Source organism: Anomaloglossus baeobatrachus, chromosome 4 (genome assembly GCF_048569485.1).
Source record: "Anomaloglossus baeobatrachus isolate aAnoBae1 chromosome 4, aAnoBae1.hap1, whole genome shotgun sequence".
In the NCBI taxonomy this organism is placed as follows: domain Eukaryota; kingdom Metazoa; phylum Chordata; class Amphibia; order Anura; family Aromobatidae; genus Anomaloglossus; species Anomaloglossus baeobatrachus.
This window is the reverse complement of record NC_134356.1, coordinates 638,872,927-638,896,839: the sequence shown is the minus strand read 5'-3', so window position 1 is coordinate 638,896,839 and position 23,913 is coordinate 638,872,927. Positions and strand designations below refer to the sequence as shown.

The window sequence follows — 23,913 nt, the reverse complement described above, 5'->3', positions numbered from 1 at the left end:
CCTATTTTGGAAACTGGATCCCTCAAGGATTTTATTCAGGCGTACAGTAAGCATTTTGAATACACAGGTACTTCACAAAAATGTTGCTGTAGCAACAAATTTCTCACTTTTAGGCTATGTGGCTATGATCCAGCGACACGGCGTCTAGTACACAGTGTCAGCCTTCCTGCAGAGATGTGAGTGTTGTCCACGAGAGAACGCAGCTGCCCATGCCCACGATTTGGGTTCAGGCTGCTGTGGACTTTAGTTCTATTCTACCTGCAGAGAGCACTCTCGTCTCCGCAGCATAAATTGACATGCTGAGGCTCGGGATGCTGCACCACAGGTCAGTTTATGCTGCAGAGAAAAGAAGCACAGTGGGCATGGGATTTCTAAAAATCCTTTCACTGTGCTTCTACTGCACAATGCAGCGTTATGGACGCAGGGAAAACACTCTGCACCCAAAACGCTGCAAACCCTGATTGTGGGCACATAGCCTAAAATGCTACAATGGATGAATGGATAGATGTCAAACATATATATAACGTCCCACCCCCTTGCATATTCTAAGCTGGCGCCCTTTAGTGCCTTTCATGTGGCACTAAAGGGTGCCTAGCCTTGTATTTAGCCCAAAAATAAAAAATAATTAAAATAAACGACGTGGAGTCCCCCCTATTTTTGATAGCCAGCTAGGGTAAAGCAGACAGCTGTAGCCTGCAAACCAAAGCTGGCAGCTTCACCTTGGCTGGTGATCAATTTGGAGGGCTCCCCAAGCTGTGGTTTTTTTTTTATTGATTATAAATAATTTAAAAAAAGAAAAAAAAAAATCAAACAAACAAACATGGGGTCCCCCCCAAATTAGATCACCAGCCAAGGTAAAGCTGACAGCTGGGGTATGGTATTCTCAGGGTGGGAAAAGCCATGGTTATTGGATTCTTCCCAGCCTAAAAATAGCAGGCCGCAGCCGCCCCAGAAGTGGCGCATCTATTAGATGCGCCAATCCTGGCGCTTCGCCCCAACTAATCCCGTTGCCCTGGTGCGGTGGCAAACGGGGTAATAAATGGGGTTGATACCAGCTGTAATGTCACCTGGCATCAAGCCCAGCAGTTAGTGATGTCACGTCGTCTATCAGATACCCGACATAACTAATTGACAGTAATAAAAAAAAAAATTGACAACAAAAAAAAAATTATTTGAAAAAACACTCCCCAAAACATTCCCTCTTTCACCAATTTATTGAAATGAAAAAGAAAAAAAAAAATTGGATCCACTGTAATCCATTTTGGAAGTCCCACGACGACTCTGGACCTTCTAGAATATGGGGGCACATTCAGGGAACGTATCCCCCATTTTCTAGGAGAGCAGACCCTCATGTCAGGAGACTGGGTGCAAAGAATCTGCACCTACCCTCCTCGGGTCACAGCAGCAGAGTGCGTGCAGCCAGCCAGCGTTTCTGAAAGCAGGAAGCTGGCTGACAACGGCTCTCTGCGCATGCGAGCAGCGTGCATTGTGAAAGAGGAGGGGGGCCGCGGGGGATCAGTGCTGGACAAGGTACGGGGGTCAGCGGGGAACACCGGGGGGGTATAGAGGGTTACTTGGCAGAGCCTGGGGAGCAGTTTTCTGTCGCATATGTCATGGCACATGCGACAGAAATCAAACGAAGAGGGTAAATGCGGCCGGCGCGCTAATATGCGCACGGCCATCTTGGATTTTCGGGAGGGGGTCGGGGGGGGGCACTTTGGCGACACCGGGGGACCGGGGAAGAGATTTATCTCCCATCTGATCATGCCAGGTGGGAGATAAATCATTTATTACCGGCGCTGTCATTTACTATAACGTGGTCATCGGTATACGGTGTATACCGGTGATCACGTGACTGGGGACCGGCAAAAACCGGCCCGAATCATGATCTCCAGGGTCTCAGCTACCCCCGGTAGCTGAAGCCCCGGAGATTTTGCAACGCTGGGGGTGCGCTTTTTACCTTTTTCTGACCGCCGTTTTAAAACGGCAGATCAGAATAAGTACCCTTTTTTGCTGCCGTTTTAATACGTAAGGCGGTCGTAATGGGGTTAAAGGTGTTATCAAATCAGATATTTTCCATTTATTCATCACCTCTTACTTATGGGGGGTAGCTATTTCGACTGTGCAGGAGCTGGAACCACGCATAGGGGTACTGTATTCAGAGCGGATTTCATGTTATATGCTCAAGGGCCTTACTGCAAAAATAGTATTGGTGGTCCCCTGGTTAGCCTTACATAACCCCACTGTTGATTGGTGAACCCAGGAGATAATGACATGGAGCACATATTATAAAGACCACTGTCTAAGAACCTGTATTTCGTTGGTTACTACAAATCTTCCTGATCCTCTCTCTGTTTTTAGTGATGTGTTCTCAGAGGGGGGATTGTCAGTGGTTGCTGCTCCATAGCCCTTATGACTGCACCATAAGGTTGATTGCCGTAGTGCAAGCTCTATAATTTGTAGGGTCCTGGAACATAAGCTCTCCAGGAATACATAATAATATTTATTCACTTATATAGCGCCATGAATTCCACAGCGTTTTACATACATTTGCAACACAGTACCCATTGGGGCTCACAATCTAAGGTTCCAATGTCTTTGAAGTATGCGAGGAAACCAGAGAACACAGAGAAAACCCACGCAAACATGGAGAGAACACACAAACTCCTTGCAGATGGTGTCCGTGGTGGGATTTGAGGCACCGTGCCGCCCATACATAATAGTCAGCTCAGTGATTGAGGACATTAGGCCGTCTTTGTCACCAGTAGCTGCTGAATTCTATTTAGTCAAAAAGAAGGATGGTGGGTTACGTCCTTGGCTGGACTTCCGGGAGCTCAACCAATTAACGGTTCGGGATCCTTATCTTCTTCCACTCATTCCTGACCTTTTTAGTAGATTGCCGATGCTAAATTGTTTTGTAAACATGACCTTATGGGAGCCTATGATCTGATTTGGGTCAAACAGGAGAATGAGTGGAATGTTAATATGCCAGACGGGCACTACAAAAACATGGTGATGCCGTTGGGACTTACCAACTCATCTGCAGTATTCCAACATTTCGTTAATGATGTTTTTTCTCATCCTTTGAGAAAGACTGTAAACATTTACTTAGATGACATTCTCATATACTCAAGGGATTATGATCTCACATGAAACATGTCAGATAAGTACTACATATTCTCAGAGAGAATAGGTTGTATGCTAAAATAGACAAATGTGTATTTGCCATACAGGAAAGTCCGTTTTTGGGTTACATCATTTCTGCAGCAGGTTTTCAGATGGAAAGCAATATTAAAATGGAACCATCCTTCAAACATTAAGGCTCTGCAGCGTTTTTTAGCTTTTGCGAATTATTACAGGCAGTTTATTAAGAACTTCTCTGCCATAGTAAGCCCTCTCACTGACATGACAGAAAACGGTACGGACTTCGCAAAATAGACAGAGTGCTTTGTATGCGTTTGACCATCTTAAAAAATGCTTCTCGTCGGCCCTTGTATTAATACAGCCTGATGTATCTCAGCCTTTTTGGGTAGAGATTGATACGTGAGAAGTGGGTGTAGGAGCTGTGCTGTCTCAGGGTCCATCTCTTGGTAAGAAACTGTCGCCAGCTGAAACGTAATTACGATATTGGTAACATGGAATTACTGCCGATCAAATGAGCGTTTGATGAATGGTGACACTTTTTGGAGGCAGCTATCCATACTGTTACAGTAATTACTGACCATACAAATTTTCTCTGCCTTGAGTCTGCAAAGCGTCTTACACCGAGACAAGCTCGTTGACCCTTATTTTTCAATAGGTTTAATTTCTTTGTAACTTTTTGCCCTGGTACTAAAAACATTAAGGATGATTCTTTCAGTTTGCGGTGGGAACCCTGTGAGGAACATGTCTCCATTCTTCACAAGGGAGTGGTGGTGTCAGCGCTTAGTACGGATTTTGAGTCTGAGATCACAGAAGCGCAATGTGATTTACCATCTGGGGTTCCGATGAATAATCCTAAGGTCTTGGGGGAACATCATTGATTCTGTTCTTGCTGGTCACCCTGGGGTAAAAGGTACTCTTGATCTCATATTGCATCGCTTTTTTTTGGCCCAAAATTTGGAGGGATGTCGTAGCCGAGATGTCTGCCTGTGCCTCCTGTGTACGCTCTCTAAGGCATCTTATTCTCATCCTTTGGTATATCTGCAGCCTTTGAGTGTTCCCAGTCAACCTTGGACAGATATTTAAATGGATTTTATAATCAATTTGCCCTCGGTTATACAGTCATTTTGGTGGTTATTGATAGACTTTGAAAAATTACACATTTTATCGCATTACCATCCTTGCCTAATGCCAAAGCTTTAGTCCAGGTCTTTGTTCATGAGATTGTTAAAATCCATGGAGTTCCCTCCAATATTGTCTCACATAAAAGAACTCAATTTATTGCCAAATTTTGTAGTGTTTTTTAATCTTGGTTAGAAATTAAGTAATCTAATTCTTTGGCAATCCACCCTCATTCTAATGGGCAAACAGAATGCGTAAATCAGAATATGGAGCACTACTTACATTGTTTTCTTTCTAATCAGGAAGAGTGGTCCTCTTTCCTTCCTCTCGCATAATTTGATATTAATAATCCTCATTAAGAATCTTAGGGGGTATCACCCCGTTTGTGTTTATGGTTGTTGTGGCGTCCCTGAGGCTGCAGTCGCCACAGGATACTGCACCTCACCAGAGGTGCAGTATCCATCCCGGGTACGGAAGAGCTCATTGCCGGTAACCACCACAATCCACATAACACACAGTCAGTTGCCCTCCTGCTGGGACTGGGCTAGGGTAGGGCCTGGAGGGTGGCCATCACTAAAGTAGTGGACCTCCCGCCCACTAGTTCAGCAACCCGGGGGGATGGAGCGAGTTACTGGGAAGTAAGGCGACAGACACACACACAAACAGTCGGAGACGGACAGGAAACAAGTGAGGCGTGGGGAGAATACAGTCGCTGGGGAGAGAGCTGCGCCATAGCTCCCTCAGGACCGAGCGCATAGAACAGGGTGCGGAACCCTAGGCTGGGTGGGTACTGCAAGTCCCACTAGCAGAATCCGCAGGACAGAGGATTTCAAGTCTTCTGGTCCACACAAAGTGCCCGGGGCACGGCAGCATAGTAGAGCCATGAGCCGTGACTAAAGAGTGGCACCAGTAAAGGACCATACAGGACAGGACCGAAGCCAATACAAGACAGTGGTTCCCAGCGTAGCTTCAGGCCACAATGACTTGCACATCACATCATCACCAAGGAGGAAGGACTCCCAGAGAAAAGTATCGGCTCTGGCCTCCGAACTATCCGGGATCAGCTGGAGCCCATGACAGCGGGACACCGCACAGTAAAGAACTTTGATTGCAACCTGTGTCGTCCAATCCTTCCCGCGCCCTACCCTCGCTTTAGCTGTACAGCAGCAGGAGACTACTACTCCCAACATCCCTGGGGCCTGAGCTCAGCCTGTGGAGAACTCAACCAACCGCGCTGCGCTACCATCTGCCTCAGAGGATACCTCCCGCAGCGGCGACTCCTATGTTAGCCGCAAACCACAGGTGGCGTCACAAATACAAACTCTCCTCCCCTGTAAATAACCCCTCCATCTTTATTGAAACCGCCAGGGTCACGGAATCGAGCCTGGCCGCTGTGACATCACACCCCCTACACCGGCCCGGTGATGAGTAATCCCCCAGACCCCGTGGGCGCGTCATTGGCATTCACTGTTCTGTACATTTCAGGAGGGATACTTATCAGGGTACCTGGGGAGGATCTATTCATCTAATCTCTATCATCTACATGGGAGAAAGTTCAGCAACATGTGCGTTCCATGGGTTCTAAAAATAAAGGTGCGGCTGACTGTAATGTTGTCCGGACTTGTGTGTGAGTGATCTGGTGTGGTTATCTACCAAACACAGTAAACTTAAAATACCTTCATTGAAGTTAGGACCCCGGGTAATTACTCTGTACAAAATTACAGTGGTCATTAATCCTGTTGTTTTCCATCTGCCGTTATTTGCTTCTTTTAAAATTAAATGTCTTTCACATGTCCTTGTTAAAATACCATGTGGCTTCGGGACCTTCTTTCCCTTACTTCTGCCTCCAGTCTTAGGCGGGCTTTGCACGCTGCGACATCAGTAACAATGTGTTACCGATGCTGCAGCGATAGTCCCGCCCCCGTCGCACGTGCAATATCTAGTGAAAGCTGCCGTAGCGATTATTATCGCTACGGCAGTTTCACACGCACATACCTGTCGTGCGACGTCCCTCTGGCCGGCGACCCGCCTCCTTCCTAAGGGGGCGGGTCGTGCGGCGTCACAGCGACGTCACACGGCAGGCGGCCAATTGAAGTGGAGGGGCGGAGATGAGCAGGATGTAAACATCCCGCCCACCTCCGTCCTTCTCATTGCAGCCGGCGGCAGGTAAGGTGAAGTTCCTCGCTCCTGCGGCTTCATACACAGCGATGTGTGCTGCCGCAGGAGCGAGGAACAACATCGCACCTGTCGCTGCACCGGCATTATGGAAATGTCGGAGGCTGCAGCGATGATACGATAACGACGCTTTTGCGCTCGTTCATCGTATCAAAAAGGATTTGCACGTTGCGATATCGACTGCGACGCCGGATGTGCGTCACTTTCGATTTGACCCCACCGACATTGCACGTGCAATGTCACAACGTGCAAAGCCGCCGTTAGCTGATGGGTCAATAGAGTTTCAGATGTCCAAGATTGCTGATTCTCACTTTATTCGCCGCTTGTTACAATATTTGGTTCATTGTCAGGGTTTCAGTCCTGAGTAAAGGACTTGGGTACCAGCCTCTGAAATTCATGCTAAACGCCTGGTTAGGACTTTTCATCATCTTCATCCAGAGAAACTGGATGCTAAGGGTTCAGAGGCTCCTCTTAGAGAGATGGATACTGTATCTAGGAGGTTTTTGCAAGCATCGCTGACTGTCATGGTGGCGACAGGATCTGGGGATTTTTGCACTCTGCCTGCTAACTTCTCTAATATATGTGATCAGTGCAGTGTGACTCGGGCGTCGACTCACAGTCCTGTAGTAGGTTAGGTTGCTTTCACACATTTGGTTTTTGCTGAGCGGCACAATACGGCGCTTTGCAGAAAAAACGCAACCGGTTTTTTTTGCCGCCGGTTGCGTTTTTTCCGCATAGACTTGCATTAGCGCCGTATTGTGCCGCATGGCCTTGCGTTGCGTCCGGTTTTTGCCGGATGCGGCAAATTTAGCCCATGCGGCGGCCGGATGGAACGTTGCCTGGCACGTTTTTTTGTGCGGCGAAAAAAACGCATTGTGCCGGATCCGGCACGATGCAGCGCGATTTACAATGCAAGCCTATGGACGCCGGATGCGGCAAAAACCGCATCCGGCCGCCGGATGCAGTTTTGTGAACTGTGCATGCTCAGTATCAAGCCGCATCCGTCAAAAAACGGACGGGCCACATGGAAAAACTTATGCAACGGATCCGTTTTTTTCGCCGCATCCGATGTATAGGTTTTTGAGCCGGATTGAGCCACACTGCAAAAACCGGATGTGTGAAAGCAGCCTTAGCAAGAGTTGATCGCTGCTAGGCTGCTTGTTAATGTCCTTTAGTCGCATGCTATGGGAGAGCCAATCATATTCACTGACCTCATATATATGCTGGCTGGACACTTCCATTAGTGGCAGCTATAGCTTGTCTATACTGGCCTGGAGAGGTGGTTACATCCAGGCTTAGTGGTGGTTATTATATTATTGTGTGTGGTTGTGGTGTTAACCCTTGTTGTCCTTTTGTTGCTGCTTTACTTCACTTGCTTTCCTATTTAGTTTCTGTTTATCCCTGAGAGTGTACAGTGTGACTGAGTTTCTGTTATCACTGTCTGTCTCATCTGTGTTTCCATCCCAATCCTGCCCCTTACTCCCCTGGAAGCATGGGGGGGGCAGATTAGCTTTACTCAGGAAAATAGTAAGGCACGGGACTGTGGCATCTCCCCCATTAGGAGTAATGCGGAGGACAGAGATAGTCTAGGGTTCTCTAGCATGAGGGACAGTTAGTAGCCCCTTGTCCATTGCTATCCCACAGTCACATCGTGACAGGAGAGTGGAAAAATAGTTGTAAGTTGGGTAATTTTTTTTCTTTTTGGTGGAATATTGGGGAGGGGGGGATTCTTTTCACATCATTTATTGTTTCATAAGAATGACCTTGGTACCATGATTTTCCAGGTTGGTATGATTACAGCTATACCAAACTTGTATTGCTTTATTTTATTATAAGACTATAGGTTAAAAAAAAAGAAAAGAATTCAGAACTTTGTATAAAAAAATTGCTTTGGGTCACCATTTTCTGGGAACTATAACTCTCTTAGGCTATGTGTGCACGTGGCGTAGTGTCCATGCTGAAAATTTTGCAGTGATTTGGCAGTGCATGTTCGTTTCAAATCGCTGCAGAAACTCTGCGCAATGGATGCAGATTATCTGCAGAATAGATGGCGATTTCATGCGCTCTGGATGCTGCCTTTCCCATAGACAGAGCGGGAGCAGCATCCAAAGCGCACAAAATAAGAGACATGTTAATTTTTTGAGCGCAGCAATTTGGATCAAAATTTCAGCAAGCAAATCGCTGCGCTCTCAAACGCAACGTGCGGATGGATTATGCACAATCTTCATAGATTGTGCTGGGGACGCAGGACGTTTACGCTGCAGTGCAATATGCAGCGTAAACGCATGAAATTACCCAACATATGCACACAGCCTAAGGGGTACTTATCACATAGCGAGATTGCTAGCAAGATCGCTGCTGAGTCACAGGTTTTGTGACATACCAGTGACCTCATCAGCGATCTCGCTGTGTGTGACACTAAGCAGCGACCTGGCCCCTGCTGTGAAATCGCTGATCGTTACACACTGTTCTGGTTCATTTTTTGCTCATTGGTCTCCCGCTGTGCAGCACACATCGGCGTGTTTGACGGCGGGAGACCAACGAGCACCGATTCTGTGTAAGCAGTGTACACTGGTAATCAGGGTAAATATCGGGTAACTAAGCAAAGCGCTTTGTTTAGTAACCCGATGTGTACCCTAGCTACGTATTCAGGGAGCCATCGCTGGCAGCCTGTAAGTGGTGTACGCTGGTAACCAGGGTAAATATCAGGTAACCAAGCAAAGCGCTTTGCTTAGTTACCCGATATTTACCCTGGTTACCAAGCGCAGCATCGTTACACGAGTCGCTGGTGGCTAGTGAGATCTGCCTGATTGACAGCTCACTAGCGACCCTGAAGCGACGTACCAGCGATCCTGACCAGGTTGTATCGTGGTCGGAATCGCTCGTACGTCGTTTAGTGAGACGGTACCCTTAGGCGGGCTTTGCACGTTGCGACATTGCAAGCCGATGCTGCGATGTCGCACACGATAGTCCCCGCCCCCGTCGCAGGTACGATATCGTGTGATAGCTGGCGTAGCGAAAATTATCGCTACGCCAGCTTCACATGCACTCACCTGACCTGCGACCGTCGCTCTGGCCGGCGACCCGCCTCCTTCCTAACGGGGCGGGTCGTGCGGCGTCATAGCGACGTCACACGGCAGGCGGCCAATAGCGGCGGAGGGGTGGAGAGGAGCAGGATGTAAACATCCCGCCCACCTCCTTCCTTCCGTAGAGCCGCCGGCGGCAGGTAAGGTGAAGTTGCTCGCTCCTGCGGCGTAACACACAGCGATGTGTGCTGCCGCAGGAACGAGGAACAGCATTGTACCATCGCTGCAGCAAAATTATGGAAAAGTCGGAGCTTGCAACGATGATACGATAACGACGCTTTTGCACTCGTTTATCGTATCATCTAGGATTTACACACTACGACATCGCAAGTGACGCCGGATGCGCGTCACTTTCGATTTGACCCCACCGACATCGCACCTGCGATGTGGTAGTGTGCAAAGCCGCCCTTAGTCTTCCATGTTGCTGTGGCTAACTGGTGTTTATATTGGTACCATTTGGAGACACATATGATGATTTGATCTCTTTTCATTGCATTTTTGGGGGAGAAGTGCCATCACCTCTCTAGTGCTGCGGAAGCTTATGTTGCTGTATTGTGCTAACGGACTGTTGGTAAGTTCCTCGTCAACAGGAATTACACCATTTGCCAAAAGGTAGTTGTGCAACACCACGCAAGCTTTAATTACTTCGTCCACAGTTTCAACTTTAAGATTGATGGCTGCTGCCAAGATTCTCCATTTAGCGGTGAGGAGTCCTAATGCGCCCTCTACCATGCGCCTTGCTCGACTTAATCGGTAATTAAATTTTTTTTTCTCGTGTGTTAAACCACGGCTTGAATATGGTTTAAGTAAATGTTTGTCCAATTGAAATGCCTCGTCACCAACGCAAACGAAGGGCAGTGGTGGTCCTTCAGTTTGTGGAAGTGGTCTGGGTGGTGGGAAACGGCAACAATCAGTACCTGGGAGTCGTTCGCTCTTCCGTATGCTCCAATATCGTTCCGTGGGCTGAGGCAGAAATTCATCCTTCATGGATTCCCACAATCCCCGGCAGGTTGTGTTCACTATCCCAGATATTATAGATATTCCAACATGAAATTGAAAATGTAAGGAGGTAAAGGACTCTCGTCGCAAGAAATCTGTAAAAGAAAAAAAGAAAATTATCAATCCCAACAACACAACAATTATATTATATAATGGGTAGTACACATGCTACTATACAATTTGCTTACCTCAGAGTAATCATGAGCCACTCTGCTGGAGTAATTGCCAGCCGGCAAAAGGAGTCGCGGTGTACAGTTAGGTCCAGAAATATTTGGACAGTGACACAAGTTTTGTTATTTTAGCGGTTTACAAAAACATGTTCAGAAATACAATTATATATATAATATGGGCTGAAAGTGCACACTCCCAGCTGCAATATGAGAGTTTTCACATCCAAATCGGAGAAAGGGTTTAGGAATCATAGCTCTGTAATGCATAGCCTCCTCTTTTTCAAGGGACCAAAAGTAATTGGACAAGGGACTCTAAGGGCTGCAATTAACTCTGAAGGCGTCTCCCTCGTTAACCTGTAATCAATGAAGTAGTTAAAAGGTCTGGGGTTGATTACAGGTGGGTGGTTTTGCATTTGGAAGCTGTTGCTGTGACCAGACAACATGCGGTCTAAGGAACTCTCAATTGAGGTGAAGCAGAACATCCTGAGGCTGAAAAAAAAGAAAAAATCCATCAGAGAGATAGCAGACATGCTTGGAGTAGCAAAATCAACAGTCGGGTACATTCTGAGAAAAAAGGAATTGACTGGTGAGCTTGGGAACCCAAAAAGGCCTGGGCGTCCACGGATGACAACAGTGGTGGATGATCGCCGCATACTTTCTTTGGTGAAGAAGAACCCGTTCACAACATCAACTGAAGTCCAGAACACTCTCAGTGAAGTAGGTGTATCTGTCTCTAAGTCAACAGTAAAGAGAAGACTCCATGAAAGTAAATACAAAGGGTTCACATCTAGATGCAAACCATTCATCAATTCCAAAAATAGACAGGCCAGAGTTAAATTTGCTGAAAAACACCTCATGAAGCCAGCTCAGTTCTGGAAAAGTATTCTATGGACAGATGAGACAAAGATCAACCTGTACCAGAATGATGGGAAGAAAAAAGTTTGGAGAAGAAAGGGAACGGCACATGATGCAAGGCATACCACATCCTCTGTAAAACATAGTGGAGGCAACGTGATGGCATGGGCATGCATGGCTTTCAATGGCACTGAGTCACTTGTGTTTATTGATTACATAACAGCAGACAAGAGTAGCCGGATGAATTCTGAAGTGTACCGGGATATACTTTCAGCCCAGATTCAGCCAAATGCCGCAAAGTTGATCGGACGGCGCTTCATAGTACAGATGGACAATGACCCCAAGCATACAGCCAAAGCTACCAAGGAGTTCATGAGTGCAAAAAAGTGGAACATTCTGCAATGGCCAAGTCAATCACCAGATCTTAACCCAATTGAGCATGCATTTCACTTGCTCAAATCCAGACTTAAGACGGAAAGACCCACAAACAAGCAAGACCTGAAGGCTGCGGCTGTAAAGGCCTGGAAAAGCATTAAGAAGGAGGAAACCCAGCGTTTGGTGATGTCCATGGGTTCCAGACTTAAGGCAGTGATTGCCTCCAAAGGATTCGCAACAAAATATTGAAAATAAAAATATTTTGTTTGGGTTTGGTTTATTTGTCCAATTACTTTTGACCTCCTAAAATGTGGAGTGTTTGTAAAGAAATGTGACAATTCCTACAATTTCTATCAGATATTTTTTTTCAAACCTTCAAATTAAACGTTACAATCTGCACTTGAATTCTGTTGTAGAGGTTTCATTTCCAATCCAATGTGGTGGCATGCAGAGCCCAACTCGCGAAAATTGTGTCACTGTCCAAATATTTCTGGACCTAACTGTATGATCAGAGGCGCCACATGCTCAGCCAAATGGTCAAACATTTCTTCTGACATGCGGACATAATTTAAAAATTTGTCCAGGTGGCTCCTCAATTCCACGTACAGTGTGGTGAAAACACCACGGGAACTACACACTTGGTTAATGGGGTGAACCCAAAAACGGCGAATGCGACGCCAACGACGTTGCCGCTCCTTTTCGGCAAATGTATAAGCCAAAAGATTGGCTTGGTACGAATATTCTATGTATATGTACGCCTGTTGTGACCGCGGGAGCGCGCGCAGTGTCACAACAGGACTGGAGAACAGCTGATCTTACCCCGATTAGCTGCAGCAGACGTCTGCTACGATATCGTCTGCTGCAGCTAATCGGTAAGATCAGCTGTTCTCCAGTCTTGTTGTGACACCGCGCGCGCTCCCGCGGTCACAACAGATCTGAAGAAGCGAGGGCGCATGCGCCGCCCTCTCATGCACAATAATACTGTGGGCTTCAGAAACATGGCGCCGGAGATGAGCGCTATACGCAGGCGCTAAGTCCGACGCCGTGTAACGGAAGAGTAGAAATTTACATACAGCCAGGGGGAGAGAGGAAGAGGCGGCGGGGGGGCGGGGATACATGTGCATAACCCACCCGGATATTAGCAGCAAAGGGGCACACGTCAATCAAAAAGATGATGAATTTTCAAACTTTATAAACTTGGATTTCACAGCCTACACATCCGAGCTGCCCACTAATGGTATGTACACACTGTGCCTGATAGTGCCAGTACTGCACTGGCTGCACCTTATACACAAAAATCATGATGTTTGGTTCCCTTTAAAGGGGTTGTGCATAACGTTAATATTGATGGCTTATCCTTAGCTAGATCATCAGTATTAGATCGGTCGTGTGACCCCCAACACATCTGCTAATCAGCTATTCCCACTGCCGGACAGATGTTCTCAAACTAGAACAGCTCCGTTACCTGCATAGTGGCCCCCTAGTCAAATGAATACAGAAGGATCTGCAGTACCTCTCTCTGACCACTATATAGGTGAGGGAGCTGTTCTGTTCTGTGACTGTTCACATCCAGCCCGCACTGGGTGCTAATTTGTGGTGGTGTCGGGTGTCTCACTTACAACAAAATGGTATTTAACACCTATTCCGGGGCTAGGTGCAGACAAATGCTTTTTTCTCATCTGGAAAAATTAGATCAATTCCGCTAATCATATTCTGATAAGAGTGTGATCATAGCGTTTTCCAATTTTTGCAGATTTGGAGAAGATAGAAAAAATATTTCTGCATCTTCTCCATTCTGTCAGTCCATAAAAATCGGATCACACTGGAATATCATCATGATTACCGAGTGCAATGTGATTTACAGAGGTAATTCATGCACGCTGCGTTTTATTGTCTCGGACCGACTTTGTCTGAGAAAAAAAAATCGGACTTGTGCACAGCGCCATAGAATAACATCGGTCCAGGTGCAATCCCATATTTTGTCAGATCGCACTTGGATTTCAAATATGGTCATCTGTGCCTAGCCTAAGGATAGGCTAGGATACCGGACAGCCCCCTTTATCCCTTCAACCCCGGCGATTTTCTGTTTTTAGTATTTTCCTCATGGATTCCACATCTTTTACAAATCCTAGAGGACGTCAATGTAGGCCCGGATACTATCCTGGCCTCCATTGACGTAGAGGCACTTTAAAGCTCTATTCCTCACGATCTGGGTATCATGGCGGTGAACTTTTTTCTGAGGTCTAGGGCTGTTGAGTGTTCGAAGCACAGCAGATTTGTTGAGGAACTCTTATCATTTACCCTGCACCATAATTATTTTTTATTTAATACCCAGTACTTCCACCAGCTCAGGGGTACAGCTATGGGAAGCCCTTGTGCCCCCAGCTATGCAAACCTGTACCTGGGCTGGTGGGAGGAAACGGTAGTTTTTGGGGGGGGAGGATGGGGAATCTCATCAATGTATCGGACTATGGGTCCGATACATTGATGACATCCTCATCCTCTGGACAGGGTCTGTTTTTGAGTTTGAACAGTTTGTTGAGGGCCTTAATAGGAACTCTCTTGGTTTAAGGTTCACCCATACATGTGATCGGAATTCCATCACCTTTTTGGATTTGGTAATATGTAAAGATGAGGGGGGTAATATTCATACCCTCACTCATCATAAACCAACAGCGACTAATTCCCTTCTTAAGTGGGACAGCCATCATCCTCTCCCACTTAGGAAGGGCATCCCAAAGGGGCAATTTCTGCGGATTCGCAGAAATTGCTCAAGGGAGAATGATTTTAAGGCCCAAGCCTCGGATCTTTTTGGTCATTTTTTGGACCGTGGATATCCCAGAGGGATTTTACAGCAATCATATGCCCATGACAGGAATATTAATAGACATAATCTTATGGCCCCTAGGATCCGTAAGGATGATTCTAACGTTACACGAGTCATTGGTACATTCGATGTGCAGTCCGAAAGGGTATTTTCGGTGATAAAAAAACACTGGAATATCCTGAGGGCTGACCCTGACTTGGCAAAATATATTACTAAATCTCCAAGTATTACCCATAGACGGGGCCGCACTCTGGGTGATAGACTTGTACATAGCATGTACCAAGGGCCTAGGTCGCCAGGAACCTGGCTGGATAGACATCCTTGCGGAATGTTCCGCTGTGGCAATTGTAAGTACTGCGGTTCCATGGAACAATGTAAAAGGGTGACTAGTGCAGCTACAGGAAGAATTTTCTTTCTGCGTGACTTTAGTAACTGCAAAACCTCCGGAGTTGTCTATAGGACTACCTGTACGTGTCCTATGGACTATATTGGTAAGACCTTAAGAGAACTCCGGAGGCGGGTTGGTGAACATCTTTCGGACATCCGAAATGGGCGAGATACGCCAATTTCTCGTCACATTAATACGGCTCATTGTGGCGATGTAACTCATGTTCGGTTTTCGGTTTTGTAGGTGGTCAGACCTAGCCCTAGGGGAGGCGATTTCGATAGGGTATTATTGCAAAAAGAATCAGCATGGATCTTTAAAATGGGTTCATTGGCTCCGAGAGGGCTTAATGAACAGCTTTCCTTTTCTTGCTTCCTTCCCACTTAGTGTTGAGTGGAATCCTAAATTGTTTTGGATAGTCCCTATGCCTTACTTTGGAAGACCCTTCTCTTTAGAGGGATGGAGCCATATTGATGGCCAATACATATAGAAATTGTCGCCCTTGGGATTTTTTGCTCCAGATGTACTTTCCCAATGGGTATATGGGGGGTACATCTGGGTGCATTTGTTGATATGTTTGAGAGTGGAGTTTTTTCATTTATCAATTTGTCCGCTTATCAGTAATGGGTGTCAATATAGGCTACATTGTATATATTAACTTCTTATATCTATACTACAGTACATTATGTTATATATCATTGTATTAAAAATATTTAATATCTATGCCTAGCGTTGTAAGCGGGGACCCCAATTGTCATGGCATCTGTATCTGTAAATGTATTCATTTACTATCTATACTATCTATATTTATTAATGCCCAGCATTAAATTGGCTGGGAACGGTACTTTAAATTGTTTATTCTAGGTAGTAATGCAGCGATATGCTGAAAAGGTTGATATTAAATATCTCCTACATATTACTGCGTGTGTGTGGTAATTTTTCAGTAGGATTATATGATCTATTCCATCTAATTATGGTGCTTTGACATTAGGGGTCCCGCGCATGCGCTATTAGGCTCAAAGTGGTGCCGCTGGACCGCCATTTGTGTGCGTGCGTTGCCTGGGAGATCCCGGACATGCGCTCTTGCGGTCTGAATGGGCGCCGCCGGGTCTCTGTCTATGTGTGCGCGCTGCCTAGGAAATCCTGGGCATGCGCGCTTGGAATCAATGTGGTGCCGCTCGGCCGCCAGTTGTGTATGTGCGTTGCCTGGGAGATCCCGGGCATGCGCACTGGCTGGCTGATTGTGGCCTCCGTCTAGGCGTGCGCGTTGCCTAGGAGATCCTGGGCGTGCGCGCCTGTGATACTAATGGCGGTGCGGGACCGCCTTGAATGCTGGTGTGGCCAGACCCTGTCTGTGCATAATGCCCGTAGTATATTGGACATGTGCACCTGCAGGGAGGATGACATCTGCATAATTAATTGATTACACCCAGCTGTTTCTGGCTATTTAAATCCACTGTGATATGCAGCTCCATGACGCCTCGCCCTGGACTGTGGCAGCAATATACCTACAGCATTGTCTGTCTGCTATGGATCCCTGCTGATGGCGCCATGGACCTGCATATCTGATACCATATCTCTTTGGGCAAGTACCTTATTGTTAATTATCACATGTTCCATACCACATGTGGTGCACTTTTAAATTGTTTGTGTTATTGTAAGTCACTTGGTTGCTGATATAGTGTATTTATCTTTTAGCCTCCTGATGAACCATACGTTTTTTGTATGGGGAAACGCGTTGGGGTGGAGATAATCCATTTTCAATGAAGTTGACGGCTCACTTTCATCAATAAAAAGGGATTTGTTGGAGAGCACCTCTATATACCTCTTTGGATTTATATGGACTGAAATCTTCCTTCCATACTATGTGGCGCTGCCTGAACCATTGTGTGTGGTCCCAAAGATAAGTCTGGGCTCTGACTTCATCCCTTTCATGTGAACCCTCACTTCGGACAATTGTATATGTTCATTGTACATTTTGTCTCTTTGTTTATATGCAAGTGACCGGATTTGTCATTTACTTATACCTGTATATGCACGTTGGTGGTATGTTACCTTTAATCTAATAATAAAAATTTACAATTTTGGAATAATTGAACTATTTACTGCTTGATAATATTCCTGGGACTTGGGGCCCAATTAGTATACTTTTAGTATTTTCCTCCCCTTCTTATAAGAGCCATAGCTTTTTTAATTTTTCGGTCAATATAGCCACATGAAGGCTTGTTTTTTTGTGCGACAAGTTGTACTTTGGAATGTGAATCAGATGTAGCAAAGCTCTAATTGTCGTGGGACTTTGTGTGGATTACATGGGACCTTCAGGGGTGTTTTGGGGGTTAATAAAGTGCTGAAACAGGGTGGGGTTTTTTGTCTTTTATTCCACAAAGGATTTTTTTGGTGTTTGTGTTTACTTATTTTCACTTACATATTAGTAATAGGGGGTTCTCATAGACCCTACCCATTACTAATCTAGGGCTTAGTTGCAGCTGTGGGCTGCCATTAACTCCTTATTACCCCGATTGCCAATGCACCAAGGCAATCGCGAAGAGCTGAGTAAAGTGCTGGGATCTAAAAGATGCTACAATTCTGGGCAGCTGCAGGCTGCTATTTTTAGGCTGGGGGCTCCCAATAACCATGGGTCTCCCTAGCCTGAGAATACCAGCCCTCAGTTATCGGGCTTTATCATGGCTGGGTATCAAAATTGGGGGGACTGCACACTGTTTTTTTTTTTTAATTATTTAAATAATTAAAAAAAAAAAGAAAAAAAGCCGCATTAAGCTGGTTCCTCTTAGTTTGATACACAGCCAAGATAAGCGCACAGCTGGGGGCTGCAGCCTGTAGCCATATGCTTTATCTGTGCTGGGTATCATAATATGGGGGGACCCTATGCCAATTTTTTTTAATTTTTACTGTACGGTATAAACCCGCAGACAGCGGCTGTGATTGGAAGCGTCAGACAGGATGTCACACAGGTTAGGGACGCTGTCTGACTGCAACCAATCACAGACGCCAGTGGGCAGGAGAAGCAGTAAATATGCATGAGCCTAATGAGTGGCCCCAGAAGAAGAATGAATGGCCGTGGGAGCATTTACAGCCGCGCTGAAGAGGTAAGTATAGCGCCAGCTATATTTATTATTTTTTTTTATTTTTACTTAGTTTTTTTTATTTCCTGAGTGCCCGATCCAGGTATACATGTCCCCATAAAGGCTCTCTCCTTGTATACATGTCCCCATAAAGGCTCTCTTCTTGTATACATGTCCCCATAAAGGCTCTCTTCTGGTATACATATCCCCATAAAGTTCCCAGCCTGGTTTTTGTCCCCATCCTGGTATAGATGTCTCCTTCATGGGGCCATCCTCATATAGATGTCCCCATAATGACCCCAGCCTGATATACATGTCCCCATAATGGTGCCATCCCAGTACATATGTCCCCATACTGGCACTATCCTGGTATACGTGTCCCCATAATGTTCTCAGTCTGGTTTATGTCCCCATCCTGGTATACATATCCCCTTCATGACCCCATCCTCATATAGATGTCCCCATAATAACCCCAACCTGGTATACATGTCCCTATAATAGCCCCATCCCGGTATACATGTCCCCATACTGGCCCCATCCTGGTATGCATGTCCCCATAATGGCTCTTTCTCATGGTATACATGTCCCCATAATGTTCACAGCCTGGTTTATGTCCCCATCCTGGCTGCATCCTGGTACTGTACATATGATATCCGTGGACGCCGCACGCAGTAAAAAACCAAACGATTATATGCAACTTCCCCCTGCTCCTCCGGTGTCCTCCTCTGATGATGGCATGCCACAACTGGACAGTGTGTAAGTGGCGCAGCGCATGACATCACTGTGCACCCACAGCATGGTCATCTGCCGATGCTGGCATATTCTCTGCTCCCCTCACCTTGGATTATGGGGAGAGCAGTGACTATTCATAGCCTTAATTGGCGGGCGGCACATTACAGTGCATGGACCCATCGAGTCTCTGTGCTGCAATGTATTTTAGCTGGATGCGCGCCCTCGGACACACACCTAGTTGAAACAGGCGCTGGAGCTGGCGGGCCCCCTGTACCGCGATCAGTACGCCCCTGTCAGAAGCCAAAAATAATGAGATTGGAGAAGTGGCTGATTGGAAAACCCCTTTAACATAAAAAAAAAATTAAAAAGGATTTATTAAGAAAAAAATGCTATAATAAAAAAAAATGGCACCAGACAAATATGCCTTTGTTGTGCAAAAAATTAAAACTTTCTTAACTGAATTCCATAACATTATGTAATAAAAAAAAAGAAAAACTACAGGATCATTTTGGTTTGTTTTTTTTCATTTTCAGTCAAAATAAAAATGAATATAAATAAAATGCTGAAGAATCTGCACCCGAGCATGAGGAAGGACAAATAGAGGTTTTTTTTGTTTATATATATATATATATATATATATATATATATATATATATATATATATATATATATATATGTGTGTGTGTGTGTATGTGTGTGTGTGTATGTGTATATATATATGTGTGTGTCACTGTCTGGCCTAAAGCACAGCCCCACGTGTGTCTGTACAACTTCACAGCTATTACATTCGTCAGAAATAGACATTAATATTAATCATCTCCTTTCCTGTCATTTCCCTCAGTTTCCAAGATGGCGCCGGTTCCCTACAAGATGGATCCGATTATTTTTTTTTTTTTTACATTTCCTCAACCAACATGGCAGCTTTTACCTGCCTCGTTAGCTTCAGTACACAGGCGGCTCGGGAGGTTTATCTTCTGTGACATTCCTCAGTTCCCTCGACAAAGATGTCGCTTTCCCCTCACGCGCCCTTTACCAACATGTCCGCCCGGAGGCTTCACTCCTAAGCAATATGGCGGCTGCGCGCCTTCAGCCCCTCCTCTGTTGTCTATGGTTGCGGGGATCCCTGAGCGCGCATGCGCAGTGGGCGCTGTGAGCGGTTGCGCATGCGTAGATTGTTCCTCGGGGGGGACAGAGGAGCATGAATGGAGCAAGATGGCGGATCCTGTGCAGGTGAGGGGGGACCCTGAGGATGTGCTGAAGGAGTGGGGAGAGGGGGCAGCAGATGGGCACCGAGGGGGCCCCCGGGAGCTGTTGCTGGGCCCGGTGTGGCGAGGTGCTGGGTGCTGGGGTGGCAGCACAGGGTGGCAGGAGGCTGAGGCCTGCAGACTGTGCAGTGTGTACATAAACACAGGGGGCTGCATGTGTGTGGGTGAGTGCAGGGCAGCCCTGGGCACTGGATCACATGGAGATCTGGTGCAGGGCAGCCCCCTCTGTCCCCCCTGCCATGCTCCTGCCCTGCAGAGTTACAGAGGGACACCACTCTGTTTCCCTTTTGCGCTCGCTTTGGTCACTCCATTAAAATTAAAACCATTTTAGCAAAAAATACCTGTAACGTCACCGGGTCGCCGGCTGCGTCCATCGCCGATTATGGCGGCAAAACCGCCTGCACCGAGAATCTACCCAATTGGATGTCGTGTATGATCACGTGACCGATGCCGCTGTGCCCAGCCCCCAATCATAACCTTCTGCCGCTCCAAAAATTTTTTAAAGGGGATGGTCCATTATTAGTCCAAAAAAAACAAACAGTTCTTTGCTCCCCCTCCCCGGGTCCAAAACAGAGTCCTGGTGCCTGTTCTGGTCGTCACGTCAACAGCCCTGCAGCCAATCAGTGAGCTCTGCCCGTCTGCTAGAGATGATGGCCGCCAGCGCTACTGAGCTCACTGACCATGACGTGACCATCAGCACTGCAGACACTGGGAGACTGCACCGGACCCGGGGAGGAGGAGAACAGCGCAGTTTGATTTTCTTTTACGCTACAGACAGCTTATAGGAAAAACTCTTCTGAAGGACGACCTCTTCATCGCCTCATCCAGATGGCCATTTTTTTTCAACACTCCGTCCGTCTTCATCAGCTTTTCTTGTATGTAAAAAAAAAAAAGAAAAGTTAGTCGTCTCTTCCCCGTTACACTTTTATGCGCTGTCTTTTTTGGGTTTTTTTTCCTACAGCATTTGATCAATAACGGATATTTTTTTCCCTTTTTTCTTGTTTTTGGGGCATGGTGGGATCAGATGCTCCATCTGTAAAAAAGCAAAAAACTTTGTAAATCTGAACAGCTCCATAGTGTTTGCGGCATAGCGCGGATCGAGCGTGGCTGCCTGTATCGGGGCTGACGTGTGGTGTAGGACCGCCATGTGGTGCTATTATAATGCCGCTAGTGACTATAACCCAAGGAGTAATATCTGTTCACCTCCAGACGTGGATCCCGGAATCAAAAATCATCACAGGGATAAAAGTTCTGTTGACGCGTTTCAGTTCAAGAAAGTTCCATTGTTACTCTTTTTTTTTGAAGCCGGAACGCGTCAGCAGAACTTTTGCCGTGTGATTTTTATTCAATGAAAAGAAATATAGAAAGTTACTTTATTGGAGATATCGGCCATTTTTTGCTCCATTGGAGCTGGTGACAGTCGGCGCATTGTCACCAGCATCTTGAAAACAGCACGTTTTTGTGCGACCGCAGTCAGCGTCGTTAGTTGTGGCGTTGACGTTGCGATGTTAATGATTTTGCAGCGGGAGGTGATGCGGCAGCCATCACTGCACCGAGCTACCGAATAGGGCTGGGAGTGATACCGGCTGACCGTACACAAGGGTGAGGGCCACGGGGAACCTCTGTAATGGGTCTGTGTGCACCCAGCCGAAAATATTCACTTGTACGCACCAGTAATGTACAATGCGAGAGGTAGCGAATAGTGATGAGTGGGCACTACCATGCTCGGGTCTTGTAACCAGCAGTAGGATGATCAAAGGGGCGCGACTTGAGTACCCGAGTATAATGGAGGATTTTATGGAAAAATGCTCGCGTTCTCATTGACTTCCATCATACTCGGCACATGAAGCAAGCTCATCCTAGCGTCCAACTGCTCATTACAAGTGCCGAGCATGGTAGTGCCCGCTCATCACTAGTTACGAGTACTGAGCACCCGAGCATGGTAGTGCTCACTCATCACTAGTTACGAGTACCGAGCACCCGAGCATGGTAGTGCCCGCTCATCACTAGTTACGAGTACCGAGCACCCGAGCATGGTAGTGCTCGCTCATCACTAGTTACGAGTACTGAGCACCCGAGCATGGTAGTGCCCGCTCATCACTAGTTACGAGTACTGAGCACCAGAGCATGGTAGTGCCCGCTCATCACTAGTTACGAGTACCGAGCACCCGAGCATGGTAGTGCCCGCTCATCACTAGTTACGAGTACTGAGCACCAGAGCATGGTAGTGCTCGCTCATCACTAGTTACGAGTACCGAGCACCCGAGCATGGTAGTGCCCGCTCATCACTAGTTACGAGTACCGAGCACCCGAGCATGGTAGTGCCCGCTCATCACTAGTTACGAGTACTGAACACCCGAGCATGGTAGTGCCCGCTCATCACTAGTTACGAGTACTGAGCACCGGAGCATGGTAGTGCCCGCTCATCACTAGTTACGAGTACTGAGCACCTCAGCATGGTAGTGCCCACTCATCACTAGTTACGAGTACTGAGCACCGGAGCATGGTAGTGCCCGCTCATCACTAGTTACAAGTACAGAGCACCTGAGCATGGTAGTGCCCGCTCATCACTAGTTACAAGTACAGAGCACCTGAGCATGGTAGTGCCCGCTCATCACTAGTTACAAGTACAGAGCACCTGAGCATGGTAGTGCTCGCTCATCACTAGTTACAAGTACAGAGCACCCGAGCATGGTAGTGCCCGCTCATCACTAGTTACGAGTACTGAGCACCTCAGCATGGTAGTGCCCACTCATCACTAGTTACGAGTACCGAGCACCCGAGCATGGTAGTGCCCACTCATCACTAGTTACGAGTACTGAGCACCGGAGCATGGTAGTGCCCACTCATCACTAGTTACAAGTACAGAGCACCTGAGCATGGTAGTGCCCGCTCATCACTAGTTACGAGTACCAAGCACCCGAGCATGGTAGTGCCCGCTCATCACTAGTTACGAGTACCAAGCACCCGAGCATGGTAGTGCCCCCTCATGACTAGTAGCAATCACTGACTATAGCCGGAAGCAGACATGATGGGTTTGACCCCGACCCTCCAACCCTGGAGCTACATGACCACAGCACAGTTCTCACAGCCAAAGCTCGCTGAGTGCCAGTGCTACACTCTGGAATAATGAAGGTGAATGGGGTGACATTGCCGCCTGCAAGATGAGTGCAAGGTGCTAAAAATCCAACTTTTTTCACAGCATACCTGTTGTGGCCGCGGTACCTTAGGGGGTCATAATGTGATGTCATTGAGCAGTGTAGCAGCATTATTCCGTAACCTTTGGCCATACATCCGTGTCACTACACCCTAAGGCTCCATTCACACCTTCATTTTTCAATATTGCAGCATATCTACACTGATTAGCTTACTTGCTTTTTTATAACTTTTTTTGTCTATTTTTAGATACTTTTTTTTTATAAAGTTGCTTTGTTTTTGAAACTTCATAGTATTCGTCTTTGATAGTCATGTGCGGATTTTGTTGTTTTTTTTGTTTTTGTTTTTTTACCTGTGGATTTTCTGCATCTATAGGGAAAATAGTGATTTTTTTTTTTTTTTTGTTTTTTGTCACCTTGTTTGCAGATCACCTGATGTGTTTATGATGGAGACAATTATTAACCCTTGTCTGGTATCATAAAAAAAAAATCACTGGTTGTGTCAGTCTGCATGGGGTCGCCCCGTTTGCCTTCTACAACCTC

The 23,913-nt window shown here is 46.5% G+C and overlaps 2 protein-coding genes across 2 annotated transcripts in view; one reads left to right on the top strand and one right to left on the bottom strand.

The window, feature by feature from the left end:
• DOK2 (docking protein 2) overlaps positions 1-19,961 on the bottom strand; it is a 134,941-nt gene extending 114,980 nt beyond the window's left edge. Inside the window, exons 1-2 of the mRNA XM_075343056.1 lie at positions 19,879-19,961; positions 10,442-10,618 (exon numbers count right to left, since the gene is read on the bottom strand). Of these exons, the coding sequence (XP_075199171.1) occupies positions 10,442-10,504 (63 nt within the window). The 5' untranslated portion in view covers positions 10,505-10,618; positions 19,879-19,961. The remainder of the gene's footprint in view (positions 1-10,441; positions 10,619-19,878) is intronic.
• A 141-nt stretch (positions 19,962-20,102) lies between these two features.
• XPO7 (exportin 7) overlaps positions 20,103-23,913 on the top strand; it is a 170,789-nt gene continuing 166,978 nt past the window's right edge. Inside the window, 1 exon segment of the mRNA XM_075346454.1 lies at positions 20,103-20,180. Coding sequence (XP_075202569.1) covers positions 20,163-20,180 — 18 coding nt within the window. The 5' untranslated portion in view covers positions 20,103-20,162.